The sequence below is a fragment of the Balearica regulorum genome, chromosome 3, assembly GCF_011004875.1.
Source record: "Balearica regulorum gibbericeps isolate bBalReg1 chromosome 3, bBalReg1.pri, whole genome shotgun sequence".
Lineage (NCBI taxonomy): Eukaryota > Metazoa > Chordata > Aves > Gruiformes > Gruidae > Balearica > Balearica regulorum.
This window is the reverse complement of record NC_046186.1, coordinates 59,971,485-59,993,824: the sequence shown is the minus strand read 5'-3', so window position 1 is coordinate 59,993,824 and position 22,340 is coordinate 59,971,485. Positions and strand designations below refer to the sequence as shown.

General features: G+C 39.6%; 1 protein-coding gene across 1 annotated transcript in view; it reads left to right on the top strand.

Annotated features, from left to right (window-relative positions):
- The window catches only part of PTPRK (protein tyrosine phosphatase receptor type K), a 419,243-nt gene that overhangs the window by 359,478 nt on the left and 37,425 nt on the right, over positions 1-22,340 (top strand). The window contains exon 14 of the mRNA XM_075748050.1: positions 22,004-22,139. Coding sequence (XP_075604165.1) covers positions 22,004-22,139 — 136 coding nt within the window. The remainder of the gene's footprint in view (positions 1-22,003; positions 22,140-22,340) is intronic.

Genomic DNA, 22,340 nt, shown 5'->3' with positions numbered 1-22,340 from the left:
AAGGATTGCTCTCCTCTGGTTTTTAACTATGGAGTAAAGGGAAAAAATACTGATACTTCGCTTCTATTGAGTGAGCATAGTTAGTGCAGCTGCGTACATGTTGAACAGTAACTTGCAAAATAACAATAACCAGCTGTTTTTTCTATGCTCTGAGGACTTTCTTTCATTTTAAAGTCTGGCTTTTATTCCATGTACTCAATTTCTCTACTCACATCTAACAAAGTGATTATTAGTAAATTCCCATGAGTGGTATTGAAGAAAGATGCTGTCTTAGGGATATTTTAAGTTTTTCAAGACAAAAAGGACTTGGTATCAGAATTATTATTGATTTCCAGTCACTGTAAAGTGCACACACATCACAATAAAGGTTAAGTGCCTAGAAGAATGTAAAAGAGCAGCGACTTTAAGTAAAAAAGAAATTCCAGATTAAAAAGAAATCAGACTAAAGTAAATGCCGTGAACTATTTTCTTTATGAGTAAGTCTGGAATGTTTTCTTCATATGGCTACTGTAAACAAGATGTTTTCTCTTTTTCTTCTTAACGCAGACATGAACACATCAATATTTAATTTGACCACGAGTAGTATATGTATTGCATTTAAGCCCAAATATATTTCAGACTTTGTGCATTTTTATAATGATGATGCAAATTTATAAATCCTTAATGCCCTTAATGCTGCCCATATGTTGTGCTGAAATCCTTAGGAATCTGTAAAAATAAAAATCAAGAAGATAGTTATAGGCTCTGAAAGCTGAAAAAGGACCTAAGCCAGTCTAACAGCTGAAGATTTGTCAGCTGGATCTTAATGCTCCTAAACCTTTGGCATAACAAATGTTGCCTTTGAGAACATTATATCTGGGCGTCTTAAAATCACTCTTCAGAAATAATATAAAATAAAATGCTCTACTTCTAAATAGAAAGCATGATCCTGGCATCTGTGCTTCTGCCCCAAGTCCTGTCCTTCTGTGCCACAATCAGCATGAGCTTTTCGTAGATTTACGCTTGTGGGCATATGGACAACTGGAAGTCATTTGGAAATGTCAGTTGTCCTCATTTTTTTTTTTCTTTTATCCTTTTCCACTGTTAGTTGCTAAGGATGGCACTAGTTTTACTCCGAAGCAGTATGCAGTCAGATTGCTTCATGTGCATTTTTGAATTTCAGAAGCAGAGAGCCCGAGAAGCCATTATAAGCACTAGCATGTGTGTGTATATAGGTATTTTCCACCAACAGAAGATGCTGTTGATTTCTCAGCCTGTGTAAAAGCTGTCTGAGGTTTTTACAAACACTTGCCCAGTACCTTCTAAAGACTAGTCAGATGGAAGCAATCGGATGCTCTCATCAATTTATAGACTTTCCATGCCCATTTGAAACCCTGGACTTTTAAAAGCTATGGATCATTACTAGTTTGGAGGCTACCCTGCCCATGGGACTAAGAATTTCTGTTAGTCATCCTGTCTTTTGTTGGTAGCCTTTTGTTAGACGACAATTGCTTTCTTCCTTTCACACCAACTATTCATGTTGCTGGGTTTTATTTTCCCATCCGCTCATAGTAAACTGATGCACCAGCACAGCATTATAATGAATTTCTATTTGGTTAGGTAAAAGTTGGATTGTCATGAGTAATCGAATTACTCCTCTGGAGACAGGATTTCTAAGTAAAGTGATGAGGTGAAGCGATTACAGCTGTAACCCTTACAAGCATAAAAAGATGTGTTATGCTAATCCTTTGTGAATGGGTTGAATTGAAAGCGAGGGGAATAAAAAAGAATGCTCTTGGAAAAAGAAGGGGGTATGAAAGGACTACTGTGTCATTTATCCCCTTTTCATTCATCCTCTTTGCTATAGAAAAAAAAAAAAAAGTAGTGGTAAACTGGAGTGCTTTACCTTTCAAGTCTGTCATTCAAATCATTTAATCCTAAGCTGCCTGAAATATTGTGTAAAAAAATCAAGGTGGGAAAAAAAAAAAAAAAAGAGGAAGGATAGCAAAAAGAAACGTGTGAAGAAATGCCAGTAAGTGTAGGTTGCTTTTTTTAGGTTACTGAACCTGGTATGACCTTATCTTACCTTGGTGTAAAAACAGCAGAGGAGGGGGAAAAAAACACTGAGGAAAGGATGAATTATGCCAAACATTACCTTTATCTGCAAACTTTTATAGCCTGAGTGTGAAATCCTTGTTGCCCCCAGCCTTGTTTGTTTTCTGTTTCAGCCTTTTCAGCTGTTAAGTAGTGCTCTGTCTCAAGTTAATACCTGAAAAGACTTTTAAAGGTTCAGCTAGGAGAGGTGGCATGTGAATTACAATGTAGTAATTAACTGACTAGAGCGGCATAAATAGGTTTTGTTAAATGGAGAAGAAATAATAACTTTTTGGGTTTAGACAGCCAACCTGAATATAAATGGCCAATTTGGTTTGGGGGGTTTTCTTGTTTTGTTTTCTAAGATTTGCAACGATTTTGATTGTTGCTTTTTTTTCCCTTCTCTGTATACTTTTCGAGGGTTGAGGAGTGGGGTGGCTGACCCCAGTAACTAAGCACCCACCCAGCTGCTCAATCCCTCCGCCCACCAGCAGAATGGGGAAGAGAATCAGAGGAGCAGAAAAAATAAACAAAACTTGTGGGCTGAGATAAAGATGGTTTAATAAGTGAAGGAAAGATTTATTTATTTTTTAAAAAGTCATGCAAACCTGTCACTGACCACCTCCCACAGATAGCCCAGTGCCCAGCCAGTCTCCGAGCTATGGTTATTTTGGAAATTGGAAACTCCCAGCTTTTCTTGCTGAGCATGGTGTCATATAGTAGGGAATATTCCTTGGTCAGTTGGGGTTAGCTGTGCTGGTTGTGCACATCCCTGTGTTATCAGCACTCTTGGTTACAAATCCAAAACGCAGCACCATGCAGGCTGTGATGAGGAAAGTTAACTCCATCCCAGACAGACCCGGTACTTTGTCTAAGAATGCTTACATTTTATGGTCATATTTTTCAACATACTGTCTTTGCAAGGAGAAGATTGGGGAAAGTTTGGGCAAAACTCCTTCCACTATGTCTGCCTACAGGGATGATTCAAATTTGGTGTTCTGAAAGTTTCGTGTTAATTAAATCCTCCATTAGCTCTAAATTTGGTTAAAAATACCTATGGGTACAGGAGGATGAGACGTGTATTTTTCCCTGTCAGGTATCTGAAACTAACTAAAGTGTAAGAACAGAGCCTTTGAAGGAAAAGGAGAAAAAATATAATTTCCAGAGCTACTAATTTACACTTGCATTCCCCCCAAATTCCTTGAGTTCAACCTCCCTGGAAAGCCTCTGTTTACTACTCTCTTACTGTTCTGACCACATCCCTCTTGAAATTTTTAAGATACTAAACCAAGGCGAAAAGACTTGCTTTAACCTTAGAAGTGATTTTCAACCCATTCCTGGTTATTTCATCGTGGCTGGAACAGACCCTTGTGCACAAGGATCCCTGTCTGAAAAGGAAGGAACTGAAATAATGTTGCTGCTGAACCTAATTCGCCCTAATCTCAACTGTAATCTTCCCTCCTCCAATAGTAAAGATGGGAATTAAATCCAAGCTGAAATCTTTTGTTACTAGAGTATTTGATGGGCCAAACATGTGAGAAAGGTCTTTGTAAAACACTGAGCAGGAGTTTCTCATACTTGTTACCCACCTGTGATAGCACAGGCGTGGTTGCAATGCTGTGGGAGAAAGATATTTGGTTTTGATGAGGGAGTACCTGCCAGTATAAAAAGCTGATTCTTCTAGGGCTACAGGATGAGGAATATTTGGCTTCTTCAAAAAAAATAGTTTGAATTTGGCTGTTGCTGTCAGTGGGTTTTCAGTCAGCAGTTGTAATTAAAGTTTCTTAAATATTAATGGTACTTTTTACCCTTGCTAAAAGTCAAGAACAGTGTAAGATGGTTCAATGCAATGAAACTTGTTTTGCATTCAGGTTTGCTAAGTAAACATTGTTAAGTCAATGAGCTGAGCGAGAATGAAATTTAGGTAGTGTATTGCTCTGCAGTAAAACATTTCATGTATTTTACTGTTTCTTGAAAAAGGCTTTACAAGTGCTCAATAAACAGATAGAAAATTGATATTACATAAAAAATATCTTCTGGTGATGAAACTGATTTAACAAATACCTGCAATACCTATGAATGTTTAATAAAGTATTTTTTAGTTAGTGGGCATAAATACATTTTGCTGTAAATGAATGAAAATAAGATTTTTTGTGTATGATTCTGCTGGGATCTTAGAGCCAATACATCTAACAAGTTGTTGAAAAATTTTGCAGTAGATACTACTTTTATGTAAACTGAAAGTCCTTAAATTGTCATCTTTATTCACTACATTTGATGAAACAGAAGACAAAGAGATTTGAAATAAGGCTTTTCTTTTAGTAGTTTGTACTAAGAGTGGTTGAACCACTCCTCTGTCCGTACTGGCATAGCCCCACTGAAGGTCCGCTCTCAGATGTCTTTGGAGTTGTTTGATTTCCCAGGTCTCAAGAGTAGCTGAATCTAGAATATAATTGAAGCAAACTGGAACATTTGGAGTTTAAAAAGTATGAACTATTTTTTTAAAAAAACACCTCTGTGTTTACAATACAAATACAAAAAAAAATTGTAAAGAGTAAATGGACTCTGAAATTTGGTCCTTGCTTTGCTTATATTTAGGCTTAATCTCATTTTGATTGATTCATTTGGTCAGTAAACATTACTCTGAGAAATAATTTCTTTATGCTTAGAAAAAAGTATACAGGCTTACAAACCTTATTAGAGGGTAAAAGCAGTGCAATAGTTGGAGGCAGGAGTTGTTTGATTTTTGGGGGGAAAGAAGGTTAGATGACAAAGTCTGCACTGATATTTTTCTGTTAAGTAGAAGGTAACACCACTTCCCTCATTTCAGTGACTTTGGTTGTTTTGTTTTTAAATGCACGGTAAGAAAGAGAAAGGAGCATATTTGCTACAGCTGAAGTTGAAGACTTGTTATCAGTGACCCGAGGTAATATATATCACAGGGAGGTTGATCTGTAAATCACTCCACACAGATCTGACAGTGCATTTCAGACAAGATTTGTAATGCTATTTACGTTCTTGTTCTGCCTGTCTCACAAAAAGGCGCACAATTTATGCAGAGTTAACGTGGTAGTTTTGTGTTGTGGCAGCACGTGTAGTAGCATCTGGAGATCCTGTTGCTAACCAGCACAGGGGATGGCCTTTCTAGAGTGCACAAAGTAAGGTTTGCAACAGGGTTGGGATTGTGCCTTCTGAAAGAAGGAAAGAAAGAAGCCACTTCTTTTGCTCAGAGAGATCCACATTTGGGTTTGCTTCTCCTTTCATTGGCACAAATCGCTCAGATTCATGCAGCAAGGCAATACATTTCAAGTCCAATTTAAATTGACATTTACAACCAAAACCTGTTGATTTCATCAAAAATAACTTATTTTTATCACTAAAGAATTTTGAATACTTTCTATATCAACTCTTACCCTTTCTTCTTTTTTGTATTTCATGCTTGCTTTCTTTTGCTGTTTTTCTTTTTGCTGTTTTATTCTTTTGCTGTTTTTCTAGTAGTCCAATCCTTTTTTCATCATGTCTTCCTTGTTCTGCATATCTGTTTTCCAGACTCTTTTTCTTTTCACTTCTGATTTCCCTTGCCATGTCTCTGTGTTTTCATTCTCCTGTCAGACCTAGGGCAGCTCCTTTAACCGCAAGCTGTCTTTCTGCTGCTAAACCCCGAATCGCCTCTCTTTTATCTCTGCACTCCTTCGTACAGCAGGGTTTCTCCAGCCCTGGGGAGAGGTCCACAAGGAAATGAGAGCGTTTCAGGGAGGAAAACAATCACATGCTATAGGCAGTAAGTTGTTTTACCCAGTATGTAGCCATATTAATAGCAGCTTGAAAGGGTGCTTTCTATACCCTTTCTCAATTAATGAAACTTCAGCTGATCAAGCTGCTTTCTGGTAAGCAAGGACTAACTCATCTAATGTCTCTTCTCCACTGGATTTCTGCACTTCTTTGCATTGAGAGGCAGGACCTGAAAAGCAGAGAGTGGCCACTGAGAATCTCTTAGCAGAGCATGAGCTTTTATCTTAAATACTCAGGGCCAGATGCTTAAAGCTACGGTCAACTTTCAAAAGTGCCAGGAGCCAGTTCTGACTGAATCTTAGAGGATTGTTTTTGAAATTACAGCAGCCTTAGAAAAAAGCCTCAAATGTGAATCTAAGTGAAATACTGAAACTGGAAGAAATATAAAGTTAAAACTGCATTTCCTGCATTTCAGAGAATACTGCTTCACGCATTTATTTATTTATTTATGAAAACAAGGCAATAATGACCACTTAGAGCAATGAGATGAACAGAATTTTAGTTGGTGTCGTCATGTATGAAGTAGGAATCTTGGAACAATTTGGGTTGGAAGGGACCTCTTGAGGTCATCTGGTCAAACCCTTACTCAGAGCAGGTGCAGCTTAATTGGATCTAAATTGGAAGCTAAATTAGATTGCTCAGGGCCTTGTCAAGCTGAGATTTTGAATGTTTCCAAGGATGGAGATTCCTCTTTGGGCATCTATCCCAGCATTTGACCACCCTCATTGTGATTTCCCCCCCCCCCATGCTATTTACTCTGTGATTTCCCTCGTTGCGAGTGATGTCTATTGCCCCTAGTCCTTTTGCTGTGCATCTCTCTAAGCAGATTCTGGCTGTGTCTTCTCTATATCCATCCACCCACCCATGAGGTAGGTGAAGATGACAAGAAGATCAATTTTCTCCTTTCCTGTTTTTTGCAAAGCTGCCTTCTAACCCCAGGCTGTACCGTGGTGTGGTGTTACCATCTCAAGTACAAGGTCTCGTACTTGTCTTTGTAGGTGAAAGAAAGTGGAATTATTTTCCACAGAGAATATCATGTGTAGCTGAGTGGAAATGTATCAGCCCTGGTGCGAGATTGGGAGCAGAGAATTGAACATTAGGTCATGCAGAGATAAAATTAGAAAGGCAAAAGCCCAGCTAGAACTCAATCTGGCCACTGTTGTAAGAGATAACAAAAAATATTTTACAAATACATTAACAACAAAAAGAGAGCTAAGGAGAATCTCCATCCTTTATTGGATGCGGAGGGGAACATGGCCACCAAGGATGGGGAAAAGGCTGAGGTACTTAATGCCTTCTTTGCTTCAGTCTTTGATAGTCAGACCAGTTGTCCCCAGGGCATTCAGCCCCCTGAGCTGGAAGACAGGAACAGAGAGCATAATAAACCTCCCATGGTCCAGGAGGATGCAGTTAACGACCTGCTACGCCACCTGGACACTCACAAGTCTATGGGGCCAGATGGGATCCACCCAAGAGTACCGAAGGAGCTGGCAGAGGAGCTTGTCAAGCCACTCTCCATCATTTATCAACAGTCCAGGTTAACAGGGGAGGTCCCAGATGACTGGAGGCTTGCCAATGTGAAGCCCATCTACAAGAAGGGCTGGAAGGAGGATCCAGGGAACTACAGGCTTGTCAGCTGGACCTTGGTACCGGGCAAGATTATGGAGCAGATCATCTTGAGTGCGCTCACCAGGAAGGCACAGGACAACCAGGGGATCAGGCCCAGCCAGCACAGGTTCATGAAAGGCAGGTCCTGCTTGACCAACCTGATCTCCTTCTATGACCTGGTGACCTGTGTAGTGGATGAGGGAAAAGCTGTGGATGTTATCTACCTGGTAAAGCCTATCTATCTATCTAGTAAAGCCTTTGATAATGTCTCATGGCTTAGACAGGTGCACTCTTTGCTGGGTAAAAAACTGGCTGGAAGGCTGAGCCCAGAGGGTTGTGGTGAACGGAGTTAAATGCAGTTGGCAGGCAGTCACAAGCGGTGTTCCCCAGGGCTCAGTCTTGGGGCCAGTCTTATTTAATGTCTTTATCAATGATCTGGATGAGGGGATTGAGTGCGCCCTCAGTAAGTTTGCAGATGGCACCAAATTGGGTGGGAGTGTCGATCTGCTCGAGGGTAGGAAGGCTCTGCAAAGGGATCTGGACAGGTTGGATCGATGGGCTGAGGCCAGCTGTGTGAGGTTTAACAAGGCCAAGTGCCGGGTCCCGCACTTCAGTCACAACAACCCCCTGCAACACTACAGGCTTGGGGTAGAGTGGCTGGAAGGCTGCCTGGAGGAAAAGGACCCGGGGGTGCTGGTTGACAACCAGCTGAACATGAGGCAGCAGTGTACCCAGGTGGCCAAGAAGCCCAACAGCACCTGGCTTGCATCAGGAATATGTGGCCAGCAGGAGTAGGGAAGTGATTGTGCCCCTGTACTCTTGAGTCCTGTGTTCCTCACTACAAGAAGGACATTGAGGTGCTGGAGCATGTCCAGAGAAGGGCAACGAAGCTGGTGAAGGGTCTGGAGCACAAGTCTTATGAGGAGCGGCTGAGGGAACTAGAGTCTGGAGAAAAGGAGGCTGAGGGGAGATGTTTTTGCTCTCTACAACTACCTGAAAGGAGGTTGTGGTGAGGTGGGTGTTGGTCTCTTCTGCCAAGTAACAAGCAAAATGACAAGAGGTAATGGTCTCAAGTTGTATCAGGGGAGGTTTAGACTGGATATTAGGAAAAATTTCTTCACCAAAAGAGTGGTCAGGCATTGGAACAGGCTGTCCAGAGAGGAGGTGTTGTCACCATCCCTGGAGGTGTTTAAAAAACATGTAGACATGATACTTTGGGACATAGTTTAGGAGATATGGTGGTGTTGGGTTGACATTTGGACTTGATGATCCTAGAGGTCTTTTCAAACCTTAAGATTCTATGATTCTCTGATTTATTTTTACCAGTTATACTGAGTAAAACCCCTGGGTCTACAAAACTGAAATTTTACTAGGTCCCATCTCCCTTCTCAGTGGGGTAATGGTAGGTGTATTTACTCCTACATGATCAGTGAGATAACAAAGACGGTTGACCTTTAATACTATAGATTTTCTAAGATTTGTATTAATTGCACAGTGAAAACAAATTAGTGTTATATGTGATTTTACATCAAATTACATTTTTATTTCTTGCTTTTATTGGTACAGTTCCCAAAATTATCAGACTGCAGGCCATTTAGTCTTGCCATTTCATTTGACATGAAATTTAGCAATACCTGGCAGAGAATAATCTTGATAATGTAACACAATCCTTATTTTTTATTCTGGATACAGTGTTCACTGTAATGGATGAAGACGATGTTTAGAAACGTCTGAAATTCAGTGTATTTTGTCCTGCTGAAAAACCTGTTAGATAAACATTTACCTTCTGAAGTGTTCTAGTGATCAAAAAATGCTTTTATAGTTTTCTTACGAAGTTTAATGTCATGAAGTTGTTTAATATTTGGTTCAGAAATACATTCTTATTCTTCACTTTCTGTTTCTTAAATGCTTGAGGTATGCAAACAGTTTTGTATTTAACTTCACTTTTGGGACATTCTGTAAGTAGCAGACATGATCGTACAGGATTGCACTATGTTTTCATGTAATACTTACTAGTCTTGTTGTTACACAAGAGTCAGGCAAGAGGAGGTCTTATCTGGAGATACTGTCATTGCGTTGATGGGCTACTGTGATTCCCCAGGTGGATGTTTGTTTTCAAACATTATTTAAAATAGGATAGTCCATCTGATTTATGAGAGGGGCTCAAGCCACCTGAAAGTCATCTCCTGTGCTGGCGCTGTCTGAATATGCCAAGGTAACTTCATCTACTCAAGTTTGAAAATTTTGGCTAACTATCTCTAAGAAAGCTGATAGATAACATTGCCTGGGTTTTAAGCAATGAGAAGCTATTGTGAATCTTTATTAAAGTTGCATGAAGTCAGTCATTTTTCACTTCCTTGAAGGGAAGAAAGGTCATTTTCACTGTGGATGGTCAGGAATACACACTTATAAATGGGACCTCATGCTGTGGAGTGGCCTGTGCATTTCAAATCACAAGTCACATTTTGCCAAAGGGATTGCTGAAGGGACAATCTAAATGAGATACATACAGGTGTGTCTTAGCCTGTGTCTCTGAACACTAGAGCACAATGTTTTCATGTCAGTCCTTGTTCAATTCAATTTTTGTTCTTACTTTAAAATGCAAATTTGTTTTTGCTCATTGGTAGGCAAAGCTCGGTGCCTCAATGTAGATATTTTTACCACCTCATCTGCAAGAGTTCTTGGCCCTCCCTCAGTTTAAGGTGATTTTCTCCTCCAAATCAGTCACATTTTAATCAGATCACAACTGACTGAAAAACCTAAAACCAGATTTAAAGTATAAATACCAGTACAGTAATCTTCTTTGCCAGCAACCCATTACATAAATCATAATACAATATTTGCATGTTGTAGTTGGCTTCATTTATTTTGACTCCTGTGTGGATTCAAAGCTTTTGTTAGATATATTCTTTTTTTTCCTTTGATACAGTTTTATTTTCCTGGTGAAGCTAGCTGGGAAAGCAACAGCCTAAGGCATATCCAGTACAGAGCAGCTAATTTCATCCTCTGGATAAAAACAACTAAATGCTCCACTACCCACGAAACACGCAGCCGAGGGGGCCACAAATCCACTTTCAAACCGATACCTTTTAGTTCTGCATACTGCACAACCCAGTACTACTTTTCCTACAGCCTAGCTGCCTTCTGGCAGAGTAAGCTTTGTGCGATTAAAAACTGATTTGTCTTTACTTTTTATGAACCAGTGTAATACCAGCTATGAAAAGTTCATCTAACTTTAATCATGGAGGCTCTTTATTCTGTTTCCCCCATCACAGTTTTGTGTATTTACTTGAATAATGGAAATAACAAAAAGTCTCTTATTTCTTTCAGAATGGAAAAATTTATTAGATTTAAGGTTTCAAGGCATCAAGACTTCTGTATGAAAAGAAAAAAATGTGAAAAAGTAAAGCCAAAGGTTCAGAAAGTGGCAATACACGTTCACAGTCATCTTTCCTGCAGGCGTGTTTTGTCCTGTAGTCTGCAGGACTGCCACCTCTTCCTCCTGTTTGAAAGTTTCTTTGAAATATTAGTAATATGGGGATATGTGGAAAGAGAGGCAGCAACACAATACAAAAGGTTTTTAATGTCATTACCAGGTCCTGATCTGAACTCACTAGTCAATGGCAATCAACCCAGAGCTGTGAACATCAATGTGTTTTTTTCCTACAGTTGTCATTGCATTAGCTGCACGTTGTTGCAGTGCCATTACGGCTGCATTTCTAGATGTCAAATGCGGTAAGCAAGCCTGTAAACAGGGTTGTGACTTCTTACACAGGGTTTAAGGCTTAGGTAACATGTTTGTTTTGCAAATGGTTGGTGTAGCGGAAGATGTCAAAGCTTTCGGTCAGCTAAAGGCTGTTGCCCTCACGTTGCAGCTGATAGACTAGATGGATAAGCGCTGCTGCTTTGATGGTTCAGTGCAAGGTGGCCCAGCTTAAACTGCTGACATAAGACCTTTCAGATGTATTTGGATAAGCAGATTTGGGAGCAACTGCATAATTAGGGTAATGGGTGATACAGTACTTGCAGCCCGCTGCGATGTGCAGCTGGGTGATACCCAGTTGGTTTGGAAGAGGATATTTGCCTTTCCCTTACACTCCCAGACCTCTAGCTGCTTGGACGCCTATTAGTGCTAAGGAGTTCAGAGAGAACCTCAAGAGTTTTGATAAGTTTCTGAGAGTGGGTGCTCTTCAGATGGGAAGATTTTAAAGAGAAGGAAAGGTCTCTGTTGTGCGTGTTGCACACCGGTGTATCTCTGTGTTGTTTCCCAGCTATCCCAGTGGACTCCTATAGACACTGAATCATGTCAGGGAAGTACTGTATAGCTGAAGAAGTTGCCAAAAAATTCTCTAGATGGAATAATAGAATTCAAGTAAAAGAAAGCATCTTTGATTCTTTCAGGCTACTTATATTTACCCTTTCACTTTATTTGAAAAATTATTAAATTTTTCAGGAAACAAAATCCTGAAGGCTGGCAATCATGTCAGTAAGAATCTGGGATACTAATAACCAATGGGTGCTATTAAAGACTAGTTTTAGCACCGTACAAACTTTTATCTAGATGGGTTTGGAAAAACCAAGGCCTAACTCCAAAGGAAGAATTAACAATTTGTTTTCTTGGAGGGGGCTCTGTGTATTTTCTCACCTTTTGCCATTCTGAAGGGCAAATAATAACCGATGGGTGCTGTTAAAGACTAGTTTTAGCACTGTATAAACTTTAATCTTATGAGTTTGATTTTTTTGAACAGATGAAGGAAACACTATTTCTGTTCATCTTCATTGCCTTTGTCTTTTGATTCTATTCTCAGTGTTTTGAGCACTGCATTTGATCTAAGATAATTTGTCATCTTGGGAATTTCTGTATTTTGAGCTAGTGTGTGTATAGTTTGGGGTGAGAGTTTGCAGTTTTGTGGTGGAGGAGAGTTAAGCAGTCCTTGCTTCCTTTGGTGTAATTGCACAGGTCTGCAATAACTCTGCAACTCCTACACTATCAGTAAATTCTCACTTACAATTTTATAGTTGCTTGAATTAGCAGAAGTTATTCACAGAATATTATTTTCAATAAATATAGCAAAATGGAACTTCAGACATTTGAGAGTAATATTTTTTCCCATAAACCACGTTGTGTGCATATATAAATGATAATGATCATTATAATGTACTTTCTCTACTAAACTTTTTAAATGTTACCTGGTGGAAAGGCACATAAAGATGAGGTATTTTGTATATTTGTTACCCAACATTGCTTTTATTGTAATTTTCTTTTTAGGATTAATTTTGAGCTAACAAGCCATATAGGAGACATTGTCAAAGCCAGGTAATTTCTTACTGCAGTGTTTTGCATAGTTGAAATTTTATGACATCAAGTGAGAATTTATTTTTGAAAACACATGTTTTTGAGAGCTGGCTGTTTGTTGAGGCTAAAACTTGAAAGTTGATTCATTTGTAATGTGGCCAAACCCAAACACCTCCCCCCCCCAAAAAAAAAAAGAAAAATTAATAAAAGACCTCATTACCAAAAGGCTGGCTGCCTTTATACGTTATCAGGAAGAAATGCTACAACAGCTCTAACAGACCCATTTTGCGCAGGAAGTAATCACAGTGACCTTAAGAAATGGTAGCAGTCCTTCCAGCAAGTTGTCATTCAATGATTGTCATCAGGTGGATCAGAGTGTTAGGGGACCATTTTCAACCAATATCGGTTCCAAAAAATCAGGGAGAAATAGTGGTTTAAACTTCATTGTGTAAGCCTGATACTTTACAGCATGCATGTTAAGTATTTCTACAATTTTTTTTTATATATCCTTTTCATGGTCTGTTACTACTCATGCATTGAAAAAATGTATATGAGTCTTTAGACCCCTACTTCCATATTGGCTACTGAAAGCACTGCATCAAGTGGCTGGAAAATCTCATTCTAAAACCCGATTTTTTTCCAAGACACAGAAAATTAACTAGATTTCAAAATAAAATAACATTGCATTAGGTATTTCTCTTGATTTCTCCAACATTTCAAACATGCAGCTGTTACGGGTTGAGACCTGGTATTTTACAACAAGCACTTAGTATTGTCCACAATTTGTATATTAGGAGATCTTGTAGCTTCCGAAGACCTGAGTACTGGTACAGATTAAGATTTTTTCAGGGTAAGCCTCTAGCCTTTGCACTGTTGGTGACAATATTGAAATGATGATCTGAGACAGAACTTAAAAGATTGAAAAAATACAGTACCAAAACCCCAAAATACAGTACCAAAACCCCAAAATACAGTATTCTGATTCCTTTCAAAGATTTGTTCTCATTTGATTGAAGGTAAGGCAGGCCAGAAGGGGAGGGGAGAAAAAAGGTTGTCTCCTGGATTTTCTCTCTTGGTCAGTGCTGCTGCAACGCAGGGCAGGGCCGTGTTATTCTGCCCTTGGAGTTTGTTCTTTGCTTTGAGGGACGCCGTTTCCAAAGCCTTAGACCACATTTTTATCTTATGTCCTGTCCTGGTTAAAACAACTGAACTAGAAGTTGATAGTGTAACTTGACCTTAAACCCCTGAGTAAAATACCTTGTCACAGTTGCCATCTGCATTCACCCAGAGCTTTTTGTGTCCCGAGGACATTTTTGCATCACTGAGCCAGCTTACTTTAAGCTAGCTTAGTTATCTCTACATAAACATGATGATAATAACTTGCACATCAAAAGCTGTGCAACCTGTAGGTTATAAGATGCATTGAACATCTTCATTCCCTATAACCCAATCCTATCCTTGCAGTATTTTGAAAGGTAGTAATTTGTCTACGAAGCACATGCGCAAGTAGTACGTCCCAGTGGCAGATGCAGTAGAAATGCACAGAAGGCACTCATCTGCTCTTCCAGTGTGACCTGTGGACAGCCGGGCAGAGGGTGTTCCTGGAACGCTGTCTCCTCAGCATTGTTCCTGCTTTGGCTCTCTTCATCTGCATGTGTCCAAGGTTTCACAGTTAGTGGTTAGTGAGGCAAACGGATGCAGCACTTTCTTCACTTGATACTTCTGAATCTTTTAAGGTCAACTCTTTCATAATTGGTTATAAATTCATGGACATTACTGTTTTCAGAGTAGTCATTGTGAATTTAAATTGCTTCTCGGTGGAACATTGCAAAAGTCCTCATTAATTTTAGTTTCAGTCTGTAGTAGCAGCAGACACTTGGTTCACCTGATTCTGTTTTCCTTGTAGTTTACTACCAAAGTAGTACCAGTCAATGGACTGATCTGAAAGCCCTGGAGAGTAGAATAGATGGGATTGATTTTTTTGTTTGTTTGCTTGTTACATATGACTTATCAAAACAATATATATTTACACTTGTGAGAGCTTAACAATACCAGTCAGAAACCTGTCTTTTGTATATAAATGTATATAATATACTGGAATTTCCAGCTAGCATTCTCATTATTGTATGGCAAGATATGCGGTGCTAGATTGTTTCATTAATTAAAATGCATATAAATATTTATAAGCTGCATGTTTGTCATTTTAAAAGCATCCAGTAACATAAGCTGAGGATATTTTTCTGCATTATCTGGAAGCAGGCTGTGTAAGCAGGTGGTCACCTGTTTACCTGGCACCATATTTGTATGCAGAGTCACCTGTGGGACTTTCTGCGCTTAACTTCTACAGCATCTTATACCATCCCAAATCTGACTAGAGCTTAGCCTGAAGCTGTCTTTATTTCATTTCTTGCACGTAAGCCATCCTTTGAGAGGGATCAAAAAGCTCTTTCAGAAGGAGCCGTAGGGGCCCGTGAAACAGTGTCTCTATCCATTTCAGCAGCAGTGACCTTTTATGTAGAGAACAGTGGTATCTAATTTTTTCATACGAGGGCTTAATTTATAATATCACAAAGCTTTGGGGCCTCGAGGACCCCCTCTGTTAGGCATAGCTGATAGCTTCTGTCACGCCTCCCCCTTTCCCCTGGCAAGGGATACTTAGAAGGACTAAGACAGTATGTTGCAACACAGGGTGAGGCAGCAGATTTTTATCTAAGCATCACCTCACTACCCTCCTCTTTCAGGATGGGTGCAGAGAAGCAGCTGGTGGTGCCAGGCATCCCCCTTTTCACCGACAGAGCCTATTCAGCTCTTCTCCTTGGGGCAGCCGTGGACCCTGGTTACCATGGTGACAGGGATGAACCTGGTACTTCAAGACACAGCTCAGGGAAATCACGTTCTCAGTTCATAATCAAATACAATTTTTCTTTTTAATAGTGCTACCCTGCAAAGCTGTAATTCAGAGTCCGGAAGCAACAGTTTAGATGTACCCAAACTCTAGTGAATTTCTAGCATGCCTTCACCTCCCAGAAGCTGTACTCCAAAAGAGAAGCTCTTTGGAAGATATAGAGAAAGGAGAGTTGTGGGGATTCCTTTCCCAGTAAATGTATCTCCAGCTTTCAACCTGAGAAATAAAAATCTTAAAGAGAGGCCAATGGTGTACCAAACTGACTCGCATGGGGAAATTTGTAAGACCTCAGGAATCGTATGCATAGTTTGCTGGAACAAGTTGCACATCCCATCTCCCCCATCCCTGCAAAAGCACATTCAAGTGTTTTCATCAAATAGAATCAGCTGAGACTTTTTTTTTTTAACATAATTAAGCTAAAAGGGGTTACGGATCTTCTCTCTCTGAACTTGAATTTATTAATTAACTTTCAGACTTCTAAAAATTGCCTTAATTGCACAATGATTATCATTCTAGCAAAGCAGTAGCAAAACAAAATGGATGGAGACAGAACGGTCTTTCTGGGCAGATGATTAAAACACAGACTTGACCAATCTGAAACAAAATATTCATCAGTGAATCTCGCTTAGTTTCTCAGAGAGCCCTTTTCTCAGGTGGTAGACTGACATATCACCAGAGCTGGCTGGAACTCCAGTTTCATTTGATGTTATCCTGATGTTACCTTGTTGAATTCATTTAGACGTCATTCCTGTTTTTAATTTTTGAATGCCACATAACAAAGGTGCAGAACAGATTATCTTGAGTAGAGCTATTTTGAATATCAAGCTATGCAGCAATAACACCAGTTTGTGAGAATTCAAAGATCTGCCACAAACAGAAATTAACATTCAAAGAAAATGCAGTGTAATAAAATAGCAGCTTTAATCATGCATAAAACAGAGTTTCTTCCCTCGCTCACACAAAGGAAACCTAGCATAAAATGCTGTGAATGTTAAGAGAGTCAAATGGTACAGTGAGAAGGTTACGTATGAAATCTTGTTCAAATCGTCTGGTTTTAAAGCTGTCTTTCAGAAGGCTGGCTGTTCTCTGAGTGGTACCATACAAGCAGCCCTGCAAAACCCTACCAGAATTTTATGCTTGAATAATTTTGTTTGGATGAGCAAGTAGAATATAATTATCTTGATTCCAACACCATTTCCTTAGGAAGGTATAGGTGAATAGATTTTGTGCTGATTCTCATAAATTCTCTGACAATTTTGCAAGGGTGTGTGTAAATTCTGAGCCACAGAAGGAAGGAAAAGACAGGAAAGCAATATGTGCCGTGACTGGATTCCTTATGCCATGGTATACTTTCGGAATTAAGTGTGAATATTAGGCAAACGCCCAATTTTAGAAGTGAGTGTTGGATTTTTAGGTGTATTTGATTTAAAACATTATAAAATATTTAGAATAATTAGGTGCATTCAGGAAATTATGAGAATAAGATGGACTCTACCTCACCAACTGTTTTGAATTTTACTATCCCTGAGAGTGTTACCCATCATAGAATGGCCCTAGTTGGAAGGGACCCATAAGGATCATCAAGTTCAGCTCCTGGCTCAGTGCTGTGACCGCTTCCCTGGGGAGCCTGTTCCAGTGCCTGACTACCCTCTCGGTGAAGAACCTTTTCTTGATATCCAACCCAAACCTCCCCTGTCGCACCTTCATGCTGTTCCCTCGGGTTCTATCACTGGTCACCAGAGGGAGGAGATCAGCATCTGCCCCTTCGCTCCCCCTCGTGAGGAAGCTGTAGGCTGCGATGAGTCTAATTAGTCTAATTTAGTGCTGTTCACAGTTGAACTTCATGCTATTGATCATGGAAGTAAACTGATTAAATATTGTTCTTAAGTGTCTATGAAAACAAGGAAAGCTACTTCTTCTGTGATGACTATTATTGGCAATGTGCAGAGCCAGAATCACTGGATCACATTATTTTATCAACGCTCAGCTTGGTGTTGTCGGCAAACTTGCTGAGGGTACACTCAATCCCATTGTCCATGTCATTGATGAAGATATTAAACAGTACTGGTCCCCGTATGGACTCCTGAGGGACACCACTCGTCACTGATCTGCATCTGGACATTAAGCCATCGACCGGTACCCTCTGGATGTGACCATCCAACCAATTCCTGATCCACTGAACAGTCCATCCATTAAATTCATGTGTCTCCAATTTAGAGAGAAAGATGTTGTGGGGGACCATGTCAAAGGCCTTACAGAAGTCCAAATAGATGACATCTGTAGCTCTGCTCTTGTCCACTGATGTAGCCACTTTGGCCAGCCTTACTCTAATAGACCTATCATGAAGTGTTAATTTTTACAATATCCTTGCACATTACTATTTTTTTCACAATTTGACTCTAACCATTATATGATTCTATAACTTAAATAATTTTAGACCATTTTTTACCTTATTTAGAAATATACAGTAGTTAACTCCAATTACCAAAATAATTCAATTTTTAACAACTGTATCTCTCCAATTTCAAAAGAAGGATGTTGTAGGGGACCATGTCAAAGGCTTACAGAAGTACAGATAGATGACATCAGCTCTTCCCTTGTCCACTGATGTAGTCAGTCCGTCATAGAAGGCCTCTAGGTTGGTCAGGCAAGATTTGACCTTGGTGAAGCCTTAGTTAGTTGAGTTGCTTTGGCAAAAAACAGCAATTCAGCCTATAAAGAGCCACTTCAGAGTCACAAAAAAAACCCCTGACAGTCTTGTAGTCTAGAGGATAGAAAGAGCAATTTCTCAGAGTAAACAGAATTTCTTTGGCTGCTGTAGTCCCTGTACAATCAGCAACCAGGATACACTGACTTATACACATAGGTTTAACACATTGGCACAAGGTTTCTATGTTTTTGTCTTTCGGTTGTGTATGTGTAATCTCACACATTCTTATTACAATACACTTTGAACTATCAAAATTGAAACACAAATAATATGAAATGCTTTCAAATTCATAAGTTTCATTAAATGATTCTATGATACATTTCAATGGCTTCCTCAAAATAGTACATTTTATTGCATACAATGCACATACACATAAATAATAGATTACAGTGTGATTTATAGCTATAATTGCTTTCATATAGTCCCCAAATGTAACATTTAGTCTAGAGAATGCATATATTATCTGTTACTGGAAACATACATGTCATAATCCTGCCTTCATTTAAGTCAAAGGCAATTTTTCTGTTGATACTGGGGACAGGAGTAGCGTTTTGCCCGTAGATTTTAGCATTTTGGATATAGGAGGCTCAACCACTGGTTATATGCTTGCTTAGTCTATGACTATTCAATGTAATTTTTCTCCACTAATTTAGGACTCTGTGGTACATTTCTAGTGGGCACCAGCTTTATCTCATAAGTAGCATTAAAGCTCATAAAATGAGTTACTGTCTCTTGCTTCAAACCTCTTAGTGTAAAGAAGCCAGAATAAATGGACAAGCAGTTGATATCCTCCTGGCCTTCCACTGTTGTTCTAAAAACTTGGACAGAGAGTTGTATTTTGAACAGTTACTGGTGGTCCAAACTCAATCATTTCTTACAGAATATGTAATAAAACACCAGTGCCTAAGTTAGGTGAATAAGTAAACTCCCTCAGTAACCTTTCCTTCAGATTTTCAAAGGAGATTATAGTTGTTTCTCTAACGTAACTTCTGAATGAAATAACATTGTGAGTGGCCGCGCAATAATTTTAAATATGACTCTGAGAAGCACCTATATTGCAGTTTGCTCTATCAAGCAATAAGGGTCCTGTCTTTCTCCAGGGAAGTGTGAGACAGGTCTCTCATTTTTCCCCTCTACTCTCTCATCTCTGACTAATACTCCTGTGAAAATACCACTGTCCTGATCAAGGCTCAAAGCCTGTACTTCTGGATGTATTTCTGAGCCTTCAACTTTTGAAGTGCATCTTCAGGTCACATCCAATCCTTGTGATTCGTATTTTCAAATCTCTCAAAGAGCTCGCCTTAAATCTCCATCCACACAACTAAATCTCTTGCTCAAGCCTTAGTTATTTTGCAGCTTGAGTAGTTCTTACCTTTGCAAGGTCAGAGCTACCCAGCTGTGCTCACGTTTTATACATGGCAATTCCGGACATAGTGACTGTCCTGCTCCTGCATCCTCCCCTCTCTACCCTTCCCCCGTCCTTGCTGTTTCTCAGTACCCCATACAGCACACATGAGGTTTTTTCCCCCGTTAGCATGTAGAGCCATTTATAGTTTAGCTTTGATTGGTCTTTTGACTCTACTGTTTGGCCTTTTGGCTCTACTACTTATCAAATGTTCATTCGTGTTTGACATATCCAGCTCAGCTAATAGCAGATTAGGAGTTGATTCATTTTAAGCTTTGAGAATCTTGAACACCTTCTTCTTTTAGTTCCACCTCAAAAGTCATCCCTGTCGTTTCCTATGTCAGACAGCATCATCTGTGTATCTGGCATTAATTCTAGCTTGTGTGTGAGTATGTGTTGCGTATACACAGCTACATATACACACGCCACGTACCCGATCCTGACTCTTACCCCTAGACACCTCAACAGCACACATAACACAAACAAAATGTATAGTACTGAGTCCACGTAGGTTATGTATGCAAATGTGCATACAGGCATGTATTTACACAAAGGAGGAAGTATTTAGTATTTCTCAGCAGACAGAGTTCAAGCTGTAGGGGAGAGAGATGATTATGATGATGAAGTCTTATGATGATAATGATTACATTTTATGATTAAAGCACAGCCAGATCTCTCACTGTCTGCCTAGCTCTCGCATGGGTGTCTGGAAGAGAGCACGTTCCTAACTCAGAAGATTGTTCTGAGGGTAAGCTGTTAGTAAGTGGTTCAGATACTGCTGAGATGGAGGTTACAGAAACAAGTAATAAAGAGTGATTTTAAGCATCAGCATGACCCTTCCATCAAAAGACAATATGGGTTCCTGCACATGGAACCCGAATAGAAATGGTCTGAGTAACATGGTTAAAACCAGAACGTATTAGATACCGATCATCCCTGGTGCTGACTACACTGGCTTTCTGAAAGGACCATGGAGCAGATTTTTGGGGGAGTGATAGTCTTTCACTGCTATGACTTCACCTCATTTTTTGTTTTGCTTGTTTAGGTGGTCTGTTGAGAAGCCTTCTAGTTTCAGAGTAAAGGACGTTTTTTGTGTAAGGACATAGGCATGATGATACCAAGAGCTTGTAACTACTCCACATGCAACCGCAGTGAGGGGGGAGAGGTTAAGTGGAATCTGCTGCATGCCGGGTGGAGAGCGAGAGCAGAAAGGTCAGGGAGAGAGAGAGCAAGCACGCATACCCATCCGTGCCTGGGAGCAGGGGAGAGGCAAAGTGCTAAGCCGCAGCCTGAGAAAGTAAGAACTAGAGAACTGAAGAGCCGTTTCCTGTTTTACAAGTAAACACCTCATGGGATTTTACCCCTGGCTGAAACCTATTTATATTTTTTGATATTTTTGCCAGGCTGAAAAACCCCGTGTTCCTGATACTTTACACGCCAGGCTGTGATGCAAAGAGGTGCAGACTGAATGGCTGTGCGCTTTCATATATATATTCTGCTTTCCTCTCTGCTGTAACCTGTGGCCTCAGCCCACTCTGTGTTACAGAATGGTTTTATCTCCGTGCAGAAGAGCGATATTTTTCTTTTCTCAGGGCCTATAAACAGAAATAAAACTACTGCTGACTTTAGGCTTGGCTTTGTGGACAGCCTTATTTGGAGAAACAAAATTCCCAGTGGAATGCAGGTGAATTAATATACAAAGGTGGACTGAAATTGGGTGAAGGACAACTAGAGTTTAGGGTGCTGGCTGCGGCTTGGGAAGGGAGTTTAATTTACTGTTTGTGAGTTAACCTAATCTCACTAGTCATTGTTAAATATTCCATATTTAATATCTGAAAAAATAACATTCAAGGAAGTAATGGTGATTTAGTTGATAGATTGTCTCTGCTTTGTCTTCTGCTTTGTAATACAGTGACTTCTTTGGAAATCCAGATGCATATACACTTCTTTACATGTGAAGTTATATATATATATATATGCACCTTTATACAGAGATATATAGTCATATACTTGGTGTTGCAAATGTATGGCACATAGGTTGAAATTTATAGTGTGTCTATATACGTATGGGTAAATGTATAAACACGATGCATGTATCTACATTCTGAATACTGTATTAAAACACATACATATTTGAAAATTATCACCAATGATGATTTTCTTGTCTCTAGTGCTTACACATTTAAGCAACTTCTTTTTTGATTCCTTTAGCAGCAGCAACAGAAGAACCTGAGGTGATTCCGGATCCAGCTAAACAAACAGATCGAGTGGTGAAAATAGCAGGAATAAGTGCTGGAATTCTGGTATTCATCCTACTTCTCCTTGTTGTCATATTGATCGTCAAAAAAAGGTAAGAAAATGATCTGTGCTGATCCCTCTTTTTTTCTCTCTATATCAAACAATAACTAAGCGGGTATTTTTTACAGGTCTTGAAAAAAAATTTTCAGAACCAGTAGCTCACATCAGTTTTTGGATGAGTTCTTTGTGTTTCACGTTGGTTTTGCTGTGATTCTTATGATGGGTTTAAGGAGAGGATTTCTTTATGTTTGCG